This window comes from Rhineura floridana, chromosome 5 (assembly GCF_030035675.1).
Source record: "Rhineura floridana isolate rRhiFlo1 chromosome 5, rRhiFlo1.hap2, whole genome shotgun sequence".
Lineage (NCBI taxonomy): Eukaryota > Metazoa > Chordata > Lepidosauria > Squamata > Rhineuridae > Rhineura > Rhineura floridana.
The window spans coordinates 179670889-179687176 of NC_084484.1; the positions used below are offsets into that span (position 1 = coordinate 179670889).

The following is a 16288-nucleotide window of genomic DNA, read 5'->3' on the forward strand; positions in this document are numbered from 1 at the left end:
TGACACAAACACACAATGTGATGTAGTCCAATATTTTCCCACTTCAGATTACGTCTTTGTACACAGTGGCTTTCAGGTACTGGATTCAAATTCTAATGGTAAGAAAAATAGGAAGGGGCTAGGTAGCAGCAAACAAGGAAAATAAAATAAAGAATCAAAACTTCAAAATGGGACTGGAAAAAAAGAGCTTCATGCCCATATAAGAAGCCCTGGGAGAGATGTTGCTTTAACAGAAAAACTGTTTTCTTGTGTTCCTGAAGAGTGTCTTTACCAAAACACGTTGGCATTTTATAATAGCATTTTACTATTTTATAAAATTCACTTTTTTAAAAATGTTCTGCCTCCACGATCAGAGGCAGTATGCCTCCGAATGCCAGTTGCAGGAAATCACAAGCTAGTGAGAGTGCTCTTCCGCTCTGTTCCTGCTTGTGGGCTTCCGATTGGGGCATCTGGTTGACCACTGTGAAAGCAGGATGCTGAATGTGCATGGGCCTTTGGGCCTGATCCAGTAAGGCTCTTATTTTGAAGTTTTGTCTTCCTTTTAAAATTTGTTTCCTTAAGCAACAGGAGATACATGTCTAAAAAATAAAACATAGCCATGCCTTTGAGCATGTGCAGAGTGCCTTTACGGCACTTCCTTCTACCCCGCTGGAATTAAGCAACAAGTTTCCCAGTCAGAAGGTATTATGCCAGAAAAGCCTGACCGTCCCTCCGCCCCCGCATCCCTTCCTTTTTGCTGCTATAGAGCTTATAGTCTGTTTACTCCCAAGGGGGTAGAGTCTCATTTTGCATTTAGACTTCCGGATCTCCATCGCACCCCTTAAATTTCTCCATGTGCGGGGCAAGAGTAGTGCTTGTATATAGAAATCCCCATATCACAACTAAGCAGTCTGAAGGGGCTTATGGCACTGCCTGAAACAGCCAGGCAGTAGTGAAGTTTTCTTTGCAATGCTTTCGAATAATCATGACCTTTATCCCCCCCCCCAGGAAAAGGGGGAAAGGAAGTTAAATTGGGATGACTTCTTGGATTTGACAGGGCTTACACCTTTCATTGCTGGATATTGCTCCTGCGAGCTTTCAAAGCACCGTTGAAATAGCCTTCACTAGTTTTGCTTGAGTTTGTACATTGATTTCTGTTTACTTCCCTCCACTCTTGTCCCTCACATGGAGGATTCTATGTCCTGCAATTGGAAACCTGAAGTCACATTATGAAACGTTTAAAGAAAAATCTCTTTGATACGTTCCTGGGAAGAAGCGACTACAGTGGCCGGGACGACTCAAGTGGCGCTGGAAAGCGAATCTCTGGTGGCTTGTGACTCCGTCCAATATGGCGGCGCACCTAAAGAAACGGGTGTATGAAGAGTTCAGTAAAGTGGTTGTCCAGGTAAGCAGGGAGACGGAGTGAGGCTTCGGAAGCGCTGGTACAAGGGAAAGCTGGTGCAAGGGGAAAGGGTTAGCAAGCACACAGGTGGTCAGTGCAAGTCCCAAGTCAGTATAGTAGTACCCTGAAGTCTTTATCCACACCCCAAAAACTGCTGCTTCTGCTTTTCTTGCATAGAGTTTCCCAGCCAAAAAGTGTTTTAAATCCACTGCTACAGATGGTTTGATTGTGGTAACCGTCTCTCCCTCTCTTTCTGCCCCCACCCCATTAGCAGCATGAAGAAATCTCGGCAAAGAAACTCCGGCTGACCAAACCAAGTAAGTCGGCTGCACTCCATGTGGATCTATGCAAGGCCACTTCGCCAGCAGAAGCTTTACAGTATCTGCTTCAGTTTGCCAGGAAGCCAGTTGAAGCTGAGAGTGTAGAAGGTGTTGTCCGAATCCTGCTGGAGCATTATTACAAGGTAGGGCAGGTGGTATCTCAAGGTAGTAAATGTAAATGTAAAAGTCAGTTTCGACTTATGGCGACCTTATGAATAGGGTTTTCATGAGGCTGAGAGGCAGTGACTGGCCCAAGGTTACCCAGTGAGTTTTCATGGCTGTGTGGGGATTTGAACCCTGGTCTCCCAGGTCGTAGTCCAACACCTTAACCACTACACCACACTCGCCTCAAGGTAGTAAGATGTCCCGAAACAGAAATCCCTGTCTGGAGAACACTTAAATCTGCTTCCCTGGTCCAGTTTTCTTTTAAAAACCGCCATGCTTCACCCCAGTACTTTCCATTGACTGAGACAACAAAGCATCTCAGTGGCAAAAATCAATAGATTTCTTGGGATATTTTATGTCTCCTATTTTTATTTTTTTCAGGAGAAAAAAAGTCTATATGAGCATTTAAATCTGTTTTTCCAGGATCATTATTTGTTGGGAAAAATTTAGTACTTTCTACTGGCTGGGACAATTTGTGTGTGTGTGTCAAAAATCAGTTAAGTTTTTGGGATTGTTTTGTTTTTGTTTTCGTCACAGGAAGTAAATGATAAGTAGCTGAAATTTTGGAATATTGTTCGCTACTGCGCAGGTAACTTAGAACTTAGACTACATTGCAAGTCTACCTCTGTATAAATTCTGCAATAGATAATGTGCCGGGGTAGGATTTTGTCCTAAGTTGGTGTGTGAAGGTTTTAGTCTATCTCTTGTGCTTATTTTCACTTTCTTAGATAATCTTGGTTTTGGGGAAAGCAGAGCCTGTTTTATTGTGGATTTGTAAAGCATCCCACGCATCAGCTGGCGTTGGGGTAGGGCAGGAGCAGGGAGGGGGACGTTTTTCTGACTTCCATCTTTTGCCCCCCTAGGAGAACGATCCTTCTGTGAGACTGAAGATTGCTTCCTTGCTTGGTTTGCTATCAAAGACTCCAGGCTTTTCTCCTGACTGCATTCTGGACGATGCCATTAACACACTCCAAAATGAGAGTATGTGACATTCTTCAATTAGAGCCTGATGAGCAGTTAGAATCCCTCCGGGCTTTTCTTGTGGGAGAAGGAGTGCAGGGGGAGAGCATGTGTACGTGTTGCTTTCATACGAATGCATGAAACTGTCTTATATTGAATCAGATTATAGGTCTACCTAGTCTGGGGTAGCCAATGGGATGCCCTCCAGATGTTGATGGACCCCAACTCCCATCATCCCTTGGCCATGCTGGCAGGGGCGGATGGGAGCTATACTTCAGCAAGTGGTCAGGCATGATGAATTGTGTAGTCCATTAACGTTTGGAGGGCACCCCGTTGGCTACCCCTGAATCTAGTTGAATATTGGTTTGGTTTGCATGTCACGCTCAACTAAACCATGGCTTAGTGCAACCACGTGTGAGCTTGCGAGCTCTAGCAGAGGAGACTGTGGCTGCTTTGCTCCTCCTCAATCACTCTGCTGCTATACTGAGCTAAGTCATGGCTTGGCTTAGTGTGTCATCCGAATCCAGGCCCATGGTTCAGCTGTCTCCAGACTAACCGCAAGCTGTAACCAAGGTTTGTCCTGTAGTTCATGAAACTGGCTGACCAGTTTGGAAAAGCGGCAGGATATACTGTAAAACAAAGGTTCCCAAAGTGGGGTCTGCGTTATTCAGGTGGTCCATGGCATATCTGTAAAAATACAATTAAAAATCATACAGCATCTAGCTCATGCATTACAATTGCTACAGCAGGCAGAGAGAAATCATTCAGTGGTCTGCCGAGACCCTCAACAATTTTTAAGTGTCTACGTGTGTGTGTGTGTGGGGGGGAAATGTTTGGGAACCACTAGTGTAAAAGTTAACACGAGAATTGTTGACATGTCATCTTATAGCAGAACAGATGAGAAGGCTAAAAGAAAAGACTCATCTGAATATCAATAAAAAGCTAGTCCATTATATAGGGGTGTTTTGGCAAATTCAGAGAGTTACAATTATTAAATTAAATTGTTACTTGCTTAGCTTCAGCTTGGTTGCTGCGTGATGTGCCTCTATACCATGCCTGAGGACCTGATGGAATGAACGCCATAATACTGGTTTTGTTGTTGTTGTTTTTAGAGTCCCACCAAGTTCTCGCTCAGCTGCTGGATACCTTGTTGGTAATTGGAAAGAAGCTCCAAGAAAACCCTGCAGTCAGAGTGCGCCTGGTAGATGTAGCCTGCAAGGTGATGAACTACCAAAAAGAAAAGAACTTCTAGCTGGATTGGTCATTCTGATCAGGGGTGGGGAACTTTTTCCAGCCAAAGGCCTGCATTCCCTTGTGGGCAACCAACAAGGGCGAGGCTGGGAGTGGGGGTGAGGAGACTGCATGCTCGGTGGGGAGCAAAGCCAGAGGCAAAAAAGTGGGTAAAGTGATGGGTGTGACTCTTACTTTTCTACAGTAGGCTACATTCACGCACACACCTCTGTCCATCCAGGCAACCATGAAGCATTATTACAGTTAAAGGACCCATTTCAGCCAGGCAAAAGCACTTAAAGGGGGCAAGCAGCAGGGGCCAGTGAGGGCTGCGGTCTGGGGAGCATCTCAAGGGCCTGATAGAGAGGTCTGTAGGACCACATTCGGCCCCCAGGACTGAGGTTTCTCACCCCTGATGTGGATGTTTACCAATTACATGTCACTGATTTATTATTGTTAAGGTGTGGCTTTGGCTGCATTTGGATGTCTGAATAAACCATGGCAGGCACAAGCCTCTGGGCTTGTGCGCTGTCCCCTCTGCTGCCCGAAGTCCAAAGCTTTTGCCACAGTTGAGTATTGCCAAGTCCGATCAGTCTATTCATTGAGACAAGCCAGCTTCATTAACCACGGTTTGAAGTTGGCCTGTTTCAAACAAACCATAGTTAAGATTTGGTTTGGATGGCACAACAAGCTGGGATCAATCAAAAGCAGAAGTGAAAGCTTGCAAACTCCTTCTCCAGATTTGGAGAGGCAAGGGGTCTGGCAAGTCTAGGAGACTCTTGGAGCGTTCCTGTCCCAATAAACTGTGGTTTACTGTGATTACTGAATGCAGCCTCTATTTCGTACAACCAGGCAGTTTAAAAAATGGCCCCCACCAAAAAACACAAGGAAAGCTTTATTTGACTTGTGATTAAACTGACTGAAGCTTGAAGTACTAAAGGAAATATGTTTTTTGACATTTACCAACGGTGTTTTGAAAAGCATTGTCTACTTATGCTGCCCTCCTCCACCGACTGTGTGCATCCACCATACAGGTGGCTAAAACTGTCCTTGGCTGCAACCAGGGCTGTGGAGTTGGTATGTCAAACCTTCGACTCCTCTTATTTTTCTACTCTCCGACTCCTTCATAAATGGCAAATGTATATTAATTTTTCTACTGTCTGACTCCGACCCTGACGCCTACATAAATGGCAAATATATATTAATGTATTAATATTAATAAATTAATATTAAAATAGTTATTTTATTTTGAAGTCGGAGTCAGTACATTTCTACCGACTCCAACTCCACCCAAAATTGCTTCTGACTCCACAACTCCGACTCCACACCCCTGGCTGCAATGGCCACTTGCCAGATGTGAACAAAGCGGGAGACCAAACGCATTTTCCATGGAGCCTGGGCAGTGCATCCCCCTGTGTATTCACCAAATTCATCGTTCTAGAGGGTGTCCCAGGCTGCCTCTGTGGCTTTTCCTGCTTCCTCCCTATTATGGCTGCCAGTTTTGCTCTCTTGTATTCCTTGACCCCAAACGTCTGCCTAAACCCTTTGACTTTGCTGGCTCCCTAACAAGAAAACTGCAGAGCTAGTCAGGGCAGTGCCTTGCACAGGAACTACAGGGACAGTCATACTGATTCCTTTTGGGGTACCATATAGGGCTGACGTAGGTGAGGAGGATGGAGCATACGGGCTTCCTGTCAAGTGGTGAGTGGAGTGAGTCTGGCAGCATGCACCCACCTTTAACAGGTACTGAATGCAATAAATTGCTGCCGGACCCTTTCAGGTTGCATGGAGAGTCATGATGGCCAAGTATCTATGTAATGAAGCCTACAGACTCTGCCAACCCTTATCTGTGTTTCAGACCCTGGTAGGTCTGGGAGACACTTTTATGTATAAGAGTGTTGCATCCCAAAAAGAATCCTCCCCAAATCCCTCAGATTCCTCCGATGAAGGCCAAAATGTCAGGAGAAATTAGGGATAATCTGCATATTTTGTCTTCGTTCGGCAGCATCTGACTGATTCCTCCCACGGTGTAAGGAACAGATGCCTCCTTCTGATGGGCTACCTTGGGACCGTGGAAAGAGGCACCTCGAAAGAAGCAGAAGGCCAACCTCCCAAAGATGTCCAGAAGATACTAGGGGACCACTTCAATGACCAGGATCCTCGGGTTAGAACAGCGGCTATAAAAGCTATGGTAGGTGTGGATGGTGAAGGATAGCGATTTAGAATCATAGCAAGTGGGACCTGCAACAAACAGTTGCAGTGCAGAGTGCTCATCTTCATTGTTGTCAGCCATGCCCTTCCTGAGGACATTCCTTTCAATTCCCGTCTCCCATTCTGTTTTCCATCCCCTCCTTGCTCCCAACAGGCAGTCAACATTCCATATCCACTAAGTATGCTCAGTTGTTAACATTTTGTATTTGGGTTCTGCCCCTACCTTAGGTTTTTTAAAATAAAGATTTATTGTATATCTGCAAACCTCAGGGTTACCCTGAGCCTGCTGGTTCCTCCCACTTCTGGGTGGATAGTGCTGTTCTGGCTACATAAGCAGCGGCACTCATAGCCTGTACATCGGAAATAGAAGGAGTTATTGTTGAACAAGGGTGGGTGACCTCTGGCCCATAGGCCAGTCTTGACCAGCCAGGAGGTCCAGTTTGGTTCATTAGGCCATTTCCACAAATCCACACCCACCTGTCAATCATCTGGCATCAATGGGTGACTCCTTCTGGGAGCTAGTTTGCCGGTGTGTTTCCTGTGGGAAGCGTGCTGGCAAGGCAGAACCCTCCGCCCCACCCTTGTGGGTCAACTTTGACAGGTGGGTGGGACCATCTACCTATCAGTCACCTGGCGTTATCATGACAGCAGATGATTGGCAGGTGGGTGGCCTCTATGGAATAGGGGGGATTTTTATTTATTTATTTATTTATTTATATATAAAAAAAATAGTATACCGCTTTAACCTGAAAAAAATCAAAGTGGTTTACAACAGCCGTACAGTTATACAATAAAAACCATGTAAACATTTAAAACCAGAGGTCATCAACTAACTGTTACAGGAAGATATTTTCTTAATTGCCTAGCTGAGCTTGGCAGCATAGAACAGTTTTCAGAGATGTTTGAAAATTAAAACGGAAGGTGCCTACTGGATCTTGATTGGCAGAGCATTCCCCAGGACTAGACCAACAAAAAGATCTGGCCCATTGGGCCAAAAAGGTTTCCCACCCCTGTTACAGAGCTAGAAATAACCCATGTGGTTGTTGAGTCCTGCTTTCCTTAAAGCAAATCCTCAGTGTGTGTGGGTTGTACATTGGAGGTGAACAACTGGTCCTGGGCCAAATCTGGACATACACATATCCCCTCCCGCTACCAGATGATGAGGAATGTGAATGACCGGCAGTCGTAGCAATGGAACTCACAGCAGTACCACTTTTGAGGAACTGGTTTGGCTCCATATCCCTTGCTCCCTCCTTGAACTAGTCTTCCATGAAGTTGCTGACCAGGAGGTTGCATTATCAGAGGTGGTATAATATTAAATTGGTTACTGGCAAGTTATAGAGCTGCTATAGCACAGTGGGGAGGAGAGCCTGGCTGGGAGTCCGGAGTCTGTGAGTTCAAATCCCTGCTCATGTCTCCTGGATGTCAAGGGCCAGCTAAAGATCACCCCCACAGTGAGTGGCTTGGGTGACGTGCCCTGCCACCTGTGCAGCCGTGGGCAAGCTGCATAGTCCCAAAGAGCCCAGTTGCCCCCCAGCTGGCAGTTGCGGACAAGGAAGAGGCTGGCTTGTGCAGCTGTGGCAAGCTGAGCAGGCCCTAGCCAGCTGGGGAGGACTAGCCTCAGAGGGAGGCAGTGGGAAACCCCCTCTGAATACCGCTTGCCATGAAATCCCTATTCATAGGGTAGCCATAAGTCGGGATTGACTTGAAGGCAGCCCATTTCCATTTCCAAACTGGCAGGTTATAAGGAGAAGATGTAGCCAAATCCTGGTGATAGAATCTGATAGATCTATTCATATGGAAATGCCACCTGGAAAAGAACTGCAGAGCCATCCTATGCATATTGTCTGAGGTGTAAATTCCACAGTGTTTTAACGGAGCTAACTCCCAGAAAAAGTCCATATGGGATTGTAGCCTTAAGCACGCAATGTACTTGGGGTGCAGTGTTGTAAGGTCATCTCTGCAACTTGATTTGATACTTTGGATCAGTCTCCTGTACTGATACCCTTAATGGCTGAACTCCAGTCTTCAGCCTCGTTTCTGCCTCTCTGATTATATTTCCCCTTTAAAAAAAAAAAAAAGTGGGTTTTTTTGGGGGGAGGAATTATAATCACAATTTGTTGTGCTTTTTCTAGCTCCAGCTCCATGAAAGGGGATTAAAGTTGCAGCAAACCATTTATAGTCAGGTAATTACTGTGTTGTATATGTCTAGTGAGTGGCTCTACCATTAAGAAGGGTCATGGAGAATGGGGGTGTCACACATCTTGCTTCAGGTTCTTTTTGTTCCCTGCATTTTGGGTTGTGACCAAACCCACTTGGCCGCTGCTGGTCTGGCGTCAACACCCATCATGCTGGGGCAAATGCTAGGGGCCCCTGGCCCTGGAGAGCCCACTGCAATTGATGATAGCTTCTTTTTCTTTTTAAAATTGCCCCATTTTTTAAAATGCCCTAGCACTGTAAAGCAGGATTCACCTGTGTCAGGCCTTGGGGCCAGATGTGGCTCTCCCGGGTCTCTGTCTCGCCCTTGGGTGTGTTTTTCTACTTAATTTTTTTTTAAAAAAATAAAGCCAATTGGTGACTCTTCACATAGTACACACTCTGTATCCTTATGACTGCAGTAGGATGTATGATCCCGCTTCCCGCTCCCCCCCCCGCAATGAAAAAAAGTGTTGCAAAATGCAGCAGCTGCTGGCCTACTGTTGGCTGTTTCGAAACAGGAGAGCCGCTTGTTCTGGACAAATTAATCACCCTGGGACTTTGAGCCAAATATAGCAAGTCAGCCAGCGTTGGACAAGTCTGTCCTGCTCTGGGTGACAGACAAGAATCCAAGCAGTTAAAAAAGCAGCCATTAATAATGATCATTATTAGATCTTGCCCTCGCTTCCTCCTAGGAGTTCAGCTCCGCTTCTCTTATCTCATTTTATCCTCACAAGAACCCGGTGCGGTAGGCACTTACATTATAACTGTTTTTTAAAAGGAAATGGAGGAGAGTCCTACTTCCGCCTCTCTCCTCCCCGCCCAGTGCATGACCATTTTGATTTCATGCATTGGAGTATATATGTGTGTGAAGATGCTGTTATTCCCAACAAGTGGCAGTGGCTCTCCATTCATGCCAGATCACTCAGAAGCTGGGATTTGCTGGGATTTTTTCAGAGGGGTGTGTGTGAAGGCTGAAAAACTTCCTGCGTGGTGTTCAGGTTGCGCTGCTATACTGGTTTGGATTTGAATAGAGAACACTTCAGTAGGGACTTGGGGTTCTTTTAATTTGCTAGCTCATCCAGCTTGCGTCCGATAATTTACAAGCTTGTTAAAAGAAACGAAGGATAGCACGCAGTGTAAATGTTGGCGAAAGGACTCGAGGGTGATAGCTGACTGGGGATCTTCCATTTCAGGCATGTAAACTTCTAACCGACGACTACGAACAGGTCCGCAGTGCTGCAGTTCAGCTCACCTGGGTCCTCAGTCAGCTTTATCCAGAAAGGTATGTGCGGAGAGCCGGGTAGCCCCAAATGAGGATGTAAGGACGGGTAGCGATCAGCTTTGTAAATAGCAGCCAAAGAGTTGTCAGCCTACAATAAGTCAGCTTCTCTGCGAGTGTGAGAGTTAGATCACTTGTGGTATTTGAGGATCACATGTCGCTCTTGAAACCAAATGTACTATTCTGGCACACCTAGAAAATACTGCATTAAAGTATCCTCAGTTCTGATATTGTTAGTACTGTGTCCAGGCATCTACCCCTGCTTTGAGCAATCTTTGGAAATGGGACATGTTCCCTGTTGCATTGTTTCTTGAGACTTTTAGTACAGTTATAAGTGAACAGTCTTCATCTGTGGGTCCCAAACAGCATAATGGGACTCTGGTTCCAGGCTGACATCCCTGTTGAGGACTGGGGAATCTACTGCAACATTTTGTTGCAGATTTCCACGTAACTATATCCCGTTACTAAAAAAAGTAGTTCTCTGCTTACTCAGCATGCACTAGATGAAACCTGCTTTTTAGTTGTGTAAGCTAAATTGGGCAGGTGTGTTAGATAGGTCCACACACCTTCTGTTCACAAATGGTTGCACAGAGTATTGAACTCTCAGCCAATCGGGCATGGCAGATTAGAGCTCAGTCTTGATACAATACATTCATGCAGTAGCTTGTTTTTCTTCCTCCCTGCCCCTTCAGCATTGTCCCAATCCCTTCCTCCAATGAAGAAATCCGCCTCGTCGATGATGCGTTCGGAAAGATTTGTCACATGGTCAGTGATGGTTCATGGGTGGTGAGAGTACAAGCTGCTAAGCTTTTGGTAAGTTCCTTCTTAAGCTGTTAGAAAGGAGATGTCATAGAGCTGACAGCTGGAGAATGACATGCAAAAGGGTTAATTATCATTCTCTAGAGCAGGCTTCCCCAACCTGGTGCACTCTAGGCTTTTTGGACAACAAATCCCATCAGCTCCACTAAGCATGGCTGCACGCAGCCATTTTAAGGCTGTGTTCTCTGAGTCTGGTGGAAGTCCAAAACATCAGAAGGGCATCAGTTTGGGGAAGCCTGCTCTAGATTTATCTCTGACCACCTTCTGTAAAAGGCTGGATTAAGCCTGTCCCTAAAGCTTGGGGGGGTTGTGATTGGGACAAGAGGAGAAGTTGCCCAACTTGGGTTTTTTATTCGAAAAGGGGAGGTTGTTTACTGGATTATGGTTGTACAAGTTGTATCCAGAAAGCCCCTCTAGAGTCCTAAGAGTTGGGGTGTTGAGATCGGGAGTGGGGAACCTTTTTGGCTCCATGGGCAGATCCTTATGAGGCTCAGCCTCGTGGGCCAAAAGGGAAGACCAGGTTTTGCCTGCAGGCCGGAGATTCTCCACCCCTGATCTAGATCTTATGGTTGCATCTTCAGTGAACAGTTGCTTGGGATTGTACCCAACTGTGTTTATGCTCAGAGTGTATGCCTTGAATCAGCGGTCATCAGTTAGTCAATTTCAGTGGGTGTTCTCCAGATGTGGGCTGGATGGAACAACTATCAAGTGGATCCACAGTTGGTTACAGAATCGTGCTCAAAGAGTGCTTATCAGTGGTTCCTTCTCAAACTGAGGGGAGGTAACAAGCGGGGTACCGGAGGGCTCTATCCTGGGCCCAGTGTTCTTCAACATTTTCATTAATGACTTGGATGAGGAGGTGCAGGGAATGCTTATCAGATTTGCAGATGATACAAAATTGGGAGGGATAGCTAATACCTTGGAAGACAAAAACAAAATTCAAAGGGATCTTGATAGGCTGAAGCATTGGGCTGAAAACCACAGAATGAAATTTAAGAGGGATAAGTGCAGAGTTCTACACCTATGAAAAAGAAACCAAATGCACAGTTATAAGATGGGGGATCTTGGCTCACAAGCTGAATATGAGGCAACGGTGCAATGGGGCTGCAAAAATGGCAAATGCTGTTTTAGCCTGCATTAATAGAAGTATAATTTCCAAAACTCGTGAACTACTAGTTCCCCTCTATTCGGCACTGGTTAGGCCTCATCTTGAGTACTGCATTCAGTTCTGGACACCATGCTTTTAAGAAGGATTCGGACAAACTGGAACAAGTTCAGAGGATGATCAGGGGACTGGAAACAAAGCCCCAGGAGGAGAGACTGAAAGAACCAAGCAAGTTTAGCCTGGAGAAGGCAAGACTGAGGGGAGATAGGATAGCACTCTTCAAGTACTTAAAAGGTTGCCACACAGAGGAGGGCCGGGATCTCTTCTCGATCGTCCCAGAGTGCAGGACACGGAATAATGGGCTCACGATACAGGAAGCCAGATTTCAACTGGACATCAGGAAAATCTTCCTAACTGTTAGAGCCATACGACAATGGAACCAATTACTAGAGAGGTAGAGGGCTCTCCAACACTGGAGGCATTCAAGAGGCAGCTGGACAGCCATTTGTCGGGAATGCTTTGATTTGGATTCCTGCATTGAGCAGGGGGTTGGACTTGATGGCCTTATAGGCCCCTTCCAACTCTACTATTCAATGCATCTATGACTTAGCCAGCTTCAGCCCCTGGTGACCTTAGCACTTCTCCATGCTGTGGTTCACAATGCTTTCACTCAGCCTGAATTTGAAATTGTCTGCAGCGATGAGCCAGGATCCAAACTCATGGTAGAGCAGTCGCATCCTCACGGTATGTCCAGATTCGGCATTGGCTACAACAACACTCCCCACCTACTATGAGTGTAGTTTGACTGGCAGTTTTATGTGCCAATCAGTTGAATGTGGGCATTGTGGGTGGTGACTAATGTCAGGCAAGTAAAACTTACCTTGGTCTCAAGGTATGGCCTGAAGGCATGTGAGGCCCCCGCCTTCATGAAGCTAAGCGGGACTGGTCTGGACAGTGCCTGGATGGGAGACCACCTTGGATTCCATGACAGAAGAAAGCTGGGATGTAAATATTATGCATCAGAGTCTGCCTTGGCAAGAGAGAGGGGGAAAGGGTAGTGTCCCTATTTGGGTGATTAAAGGTGGGAGATGGTATAGTGAACAGTGCAGCGGAGGGGGGCGATAATACGGTTGGGGGGGTCTGGCTAGTGATGGTCCCTTCCTTGCTCCAGTCCTCCTTGCAGGTACTTGGTAGCCCGGCCACTGAGTCATTTCCCTGGCTCTTAATGATGTTTTCAAACTGCTGCTATATATTTGCTTGTTCAGGATTGCATCTGGTATTATAGGTTTTTCGTTTTGTACGTATGTGTGTCTGTGTGTAGGGTTTCTTACATAATTTTTTTGTAAACCCTCAGATTGTTTTTGATATTAAGCAGTATATAAATTTAGGAACTCAGCACTAAATAAGGAATTGAAAATGAATAGGACGTAGGCACGGGAGGCAGAGAGTCTCTTCTGCCCGCTCCTCCCCAGGCCATCTGTCGCTCAAATGGCAGCCTTCCAAATGGGGATAAGAGGGGGAGGGCCATGTGTCACCCGGCCTTTTCACAGTCAGAAAGGGGGTGTTTGGGAGTACGCACCCAGTGGAACTGATTGCTGGTAGACTCTGAACAGGCAGAAGAAAGGACTTTCATATACAAAGCATAATAAGGAATTTCTCTGTCATGAGATCTGGTGTTGGCCACCAGCTTAGATGGCTTAGGAGGGGGCAGATGAAATTCACAGAGGAGGAGGAGGAGAGGTCTTCCAATAGCTATTAGCCTGATAACTAAATGGAACCTCCATATTCAGAGGCAGTATATCTCTGAGTATCTGATGCTAGGGACAAATAGCTAGCATCTTAACCTTACCTTTGCTGTGTTCAAAATCACCCATTTTGCCAACATGCTACTTTCCCCTAATTTTCTTTCAGGGATCTATGCAGCAAGTTAGTTCTCATTTCTTAGAACAGACCCTGGACAAGAAGCTGATGTCAGACCTGAGGGTACTGAAATCTATTTGAATTTATCGGGGTTTTTTTGCTGCACGCCTGTGTCCCAACCCTGGTATGTTGGAAGTTGCACAACAGGTTTCTTTTCGACAGCCTCTGGATCCTTTCTGTGCCTGAGGGGAGGTCAGAAGCTGGCTTTCTGGTAGTTTGAAGCCAGTGAAATTTGAGCCACAGCTGCATTTGTTCAGCCTTTGTAAACTTGCAGTAAATTGCTTCAGGGCCATTCCCAGTTTCATTAGAGAAGGGTTCATCTGAATGACAATATTTGAGCTGGGAGATGCTGAACACAGAACAAAGGGTTTGGAACATTTGTGGAGCTTTGACAGCTGTTTCAAATTAGTGGTTCAAGAAGGCAGTGGTAATTCTCAGTGCCTCCGTGTTACTCTGTACTATAGACATATGTGAATGGCCATGTTGCAACTAATTAAAAAAGTACACACACATATATGGGAGTTAATAGGAGCTACACAAGAAGACATCGAAGAGACTTATGGCACCTTAAAGACTAACAAGTGTATTACGGCATCATTTTTTGTGGACTGTGGTCCACTTCACCAGATGCATGAAATGTTATCCTGTGTTGCAGATGAACAAGCACACAGGGCAGGATTCAACTAACTAGATCTGCTAGCACAAGGATTTCCATTTGCGTGGCGGAACTTTCCTTCCCTCCTCTCCTGCATGCCCCCCAAATCCTCCCCAAATCTGCAATGAGGGAGTAGAGGGGGAGGAAATTCTTTTGCACAGCCAAAAGTCCTTGTGCTAGTGGATCTATGTAGTTAGATACCAGCCAACATTGGGAGAGGGGCGGTTTTACACAGTCCGTTCAAACAGAATGAAAAACAGAAAAGTGCAGATGGCGGTAATTGCATTATTAACAGTGGCCATTCACAACCTCCCTCTCCACTCATAGCTGTTAACAATACAGACGTCCTGGCATCGGTAAGCCAGTGAACCCATTAAAAAAACAAGCCTTTGCCCTGATTCAGTCCACAAGCGATAGCACTGAACTTCTTGATGATTATTCAACAGTTTCATGTTCCCTTTGAAGTCCCTTTGTTCCAATATGAACCCTATACTGGATGTAACACCCTCTGGAGCAGTGCTCATTTATGTTGATGGGGCTTTATCAGGCAAAGTTCTCTGTTTGTTGTGTCTGTGTATTGTGTACTAACTTTGGGAGGAAGATTGGAAACTTGAGCAAAAAAAGTCAGAAACTTCATCAAGCAGTTAGATTAGCGGTCAGGATCAGATCCTTGCTGGTGTTCCTGAGCCTTTTGTGCTTAAAGTCTCTTATTTAGTATCTCAGACTCTGGCCAATAAACAAAACAGATTCTGGGGAAAAAGAAAATGTAAAATATTGCACTTTGAATAAAGCGTGCAAAACAAACAGGCAGGTTTGCCTAATTTGCTGAATTAAATCTGGGTTTTCAGATAAAGCCTCCAAAGTTGTTATCCCACAAAAATACTTTCTAGCTTTCCCAGACAGACTTGCATAAAGGCTCTGTGGAAAGGAAATCTCTTTTCTGAGGCTTATCTGCTCGGTTGCTTGGAGTTAATGCGTTATTATCATTTTTTAAATAAATTGTTGTCTTTTCATGCCATTCCTGGCATGTAATTTTTACATCTGTTGCGTCTACAGCGAAAGCGCACAGCCCATGAACGAGCCAAAGAGCTGTACAGCTCCGGGGAGTTCTCAAGTGGCCGAAAATGGGGGGACGATGCTCCCAAAGAAGAACTAGACACCGGAGCCGTGAACTTAATTGAATCGGGTGCCTGTGGGGCGTTTGTCCATGGCCTGGAAGACGAGATGTATGGTGAGTGGAGGCTTTGCTGCCAAGATCCTTCATGCCTCTTTGCTGGCTGACATCTGCTTAAAAAGCTCTTGGCTGACTCAGACATTTCTCTTTCATCTGACTGGATTAATCTGTGGGCTATGTTGAAATAAATTTGCATGTCACCAAAACCTCAATATAGATGTCTGTTTGAAAGAAGTGCATGATTGTAAGTGATCTGCAGTTTGAATAAAGAGAAACTGTCACTCTTTCCTGGAAGGAGAAGCCACTTCAGGACTTTTTTTTTTCTTTCATCCCCTAGTCCAGTAACTCACCAAAATTAAAATAGCTTGAAAGAAATAAAAGATTGTGGTGCTAAGATGCACAGTTTCTTCAGTATAAAAGTCATCCTCCTTGATTAAAATTAGCTTCCAGTGAAAGCTGTAGCTGAAAATAAGTTGGCTTTCAACTAAGGCCTTTTTGATTAATCTATTTATTTAATCTACTCACAACAGAAGATTTATGTAACTTTAAAGTTGACAAAGAGGACATTGAACTTGTCAAGGATTATCAATACCTCGGCACAGTCATTAATCAAAATGAAGACAATAGTCAAGAAATCACAAGAAGCCTTCTGGTCCATCTCTCTCCAAAGGTAAACACAGAACACAACCTCTCAGTTCAGAGGCATGATACAGAAGGACACAACTTACAAACTCTGTGAGAACTTTCCCAGTTGCTATCTCACGTTACCATGACAACGGCTGGCCTTGGAGTGTTTGCTCTCAAGCCAGCAAAGACATAACAGTGTTACTTCTCCAAACTTGCAGGCTTTATGGAAAACTACTAGAAACA

The 16288-nt window shown here is 45.3% G+C and overlaps 1 protein-coding gene across 2 annotated transcripts in view; it reads left to right on the forward strand.

Moving 5' to 3' along the window:
- The first annotated feature begins 1229 nt into the window (after window positions 1–1229).
- INTS4 (integrator complex subunit 4) overlaps window positions 1230–16288 on the forward strand; it is a 49444-nt gene continuing 34385 nt past the window's right edge. The window contains exons 1-10 of one of the 2 annotated variants that reach the window (XM_061629001.1): window positions 1230–1384; window positions 1653–1844; window positions 2730–2847; window positions 3939–4045; window positions 6062–6247; window positions 8403–8453; window positions 9660–9748; window positions 10438–10558; window positions 13581–13652; window positions 15301–15475. In XM_061629001.1, coding sequence (XP_061484985.1) covers window positions 1328–1384; window positions 1653–1844; window positions 2730–2847; window positions 3939–4045; window positions 6062–6247; window positions 8403–8453; window positions 9660–9748; window positions 10438–10558; window positions 13581–13652; window positions 15301–15475 — 1168 coding nt within the window. In that variant the 5' untranslated portion in view covers window positions 1230–1327. The remainder of the gene's footprint in view (window positions 1385–1652; window positions 1845–2729; window positions 2848–3938; window positions 4046–6061; window positions 6248–8402; window positions 8454–9659; window positions 9749–10437; window positions 10559–13580; window positions 13653–15300; window positions 15476–16288) is intronic. The other variant, XM_061629002.1, reaches the window with a different exon arrangement.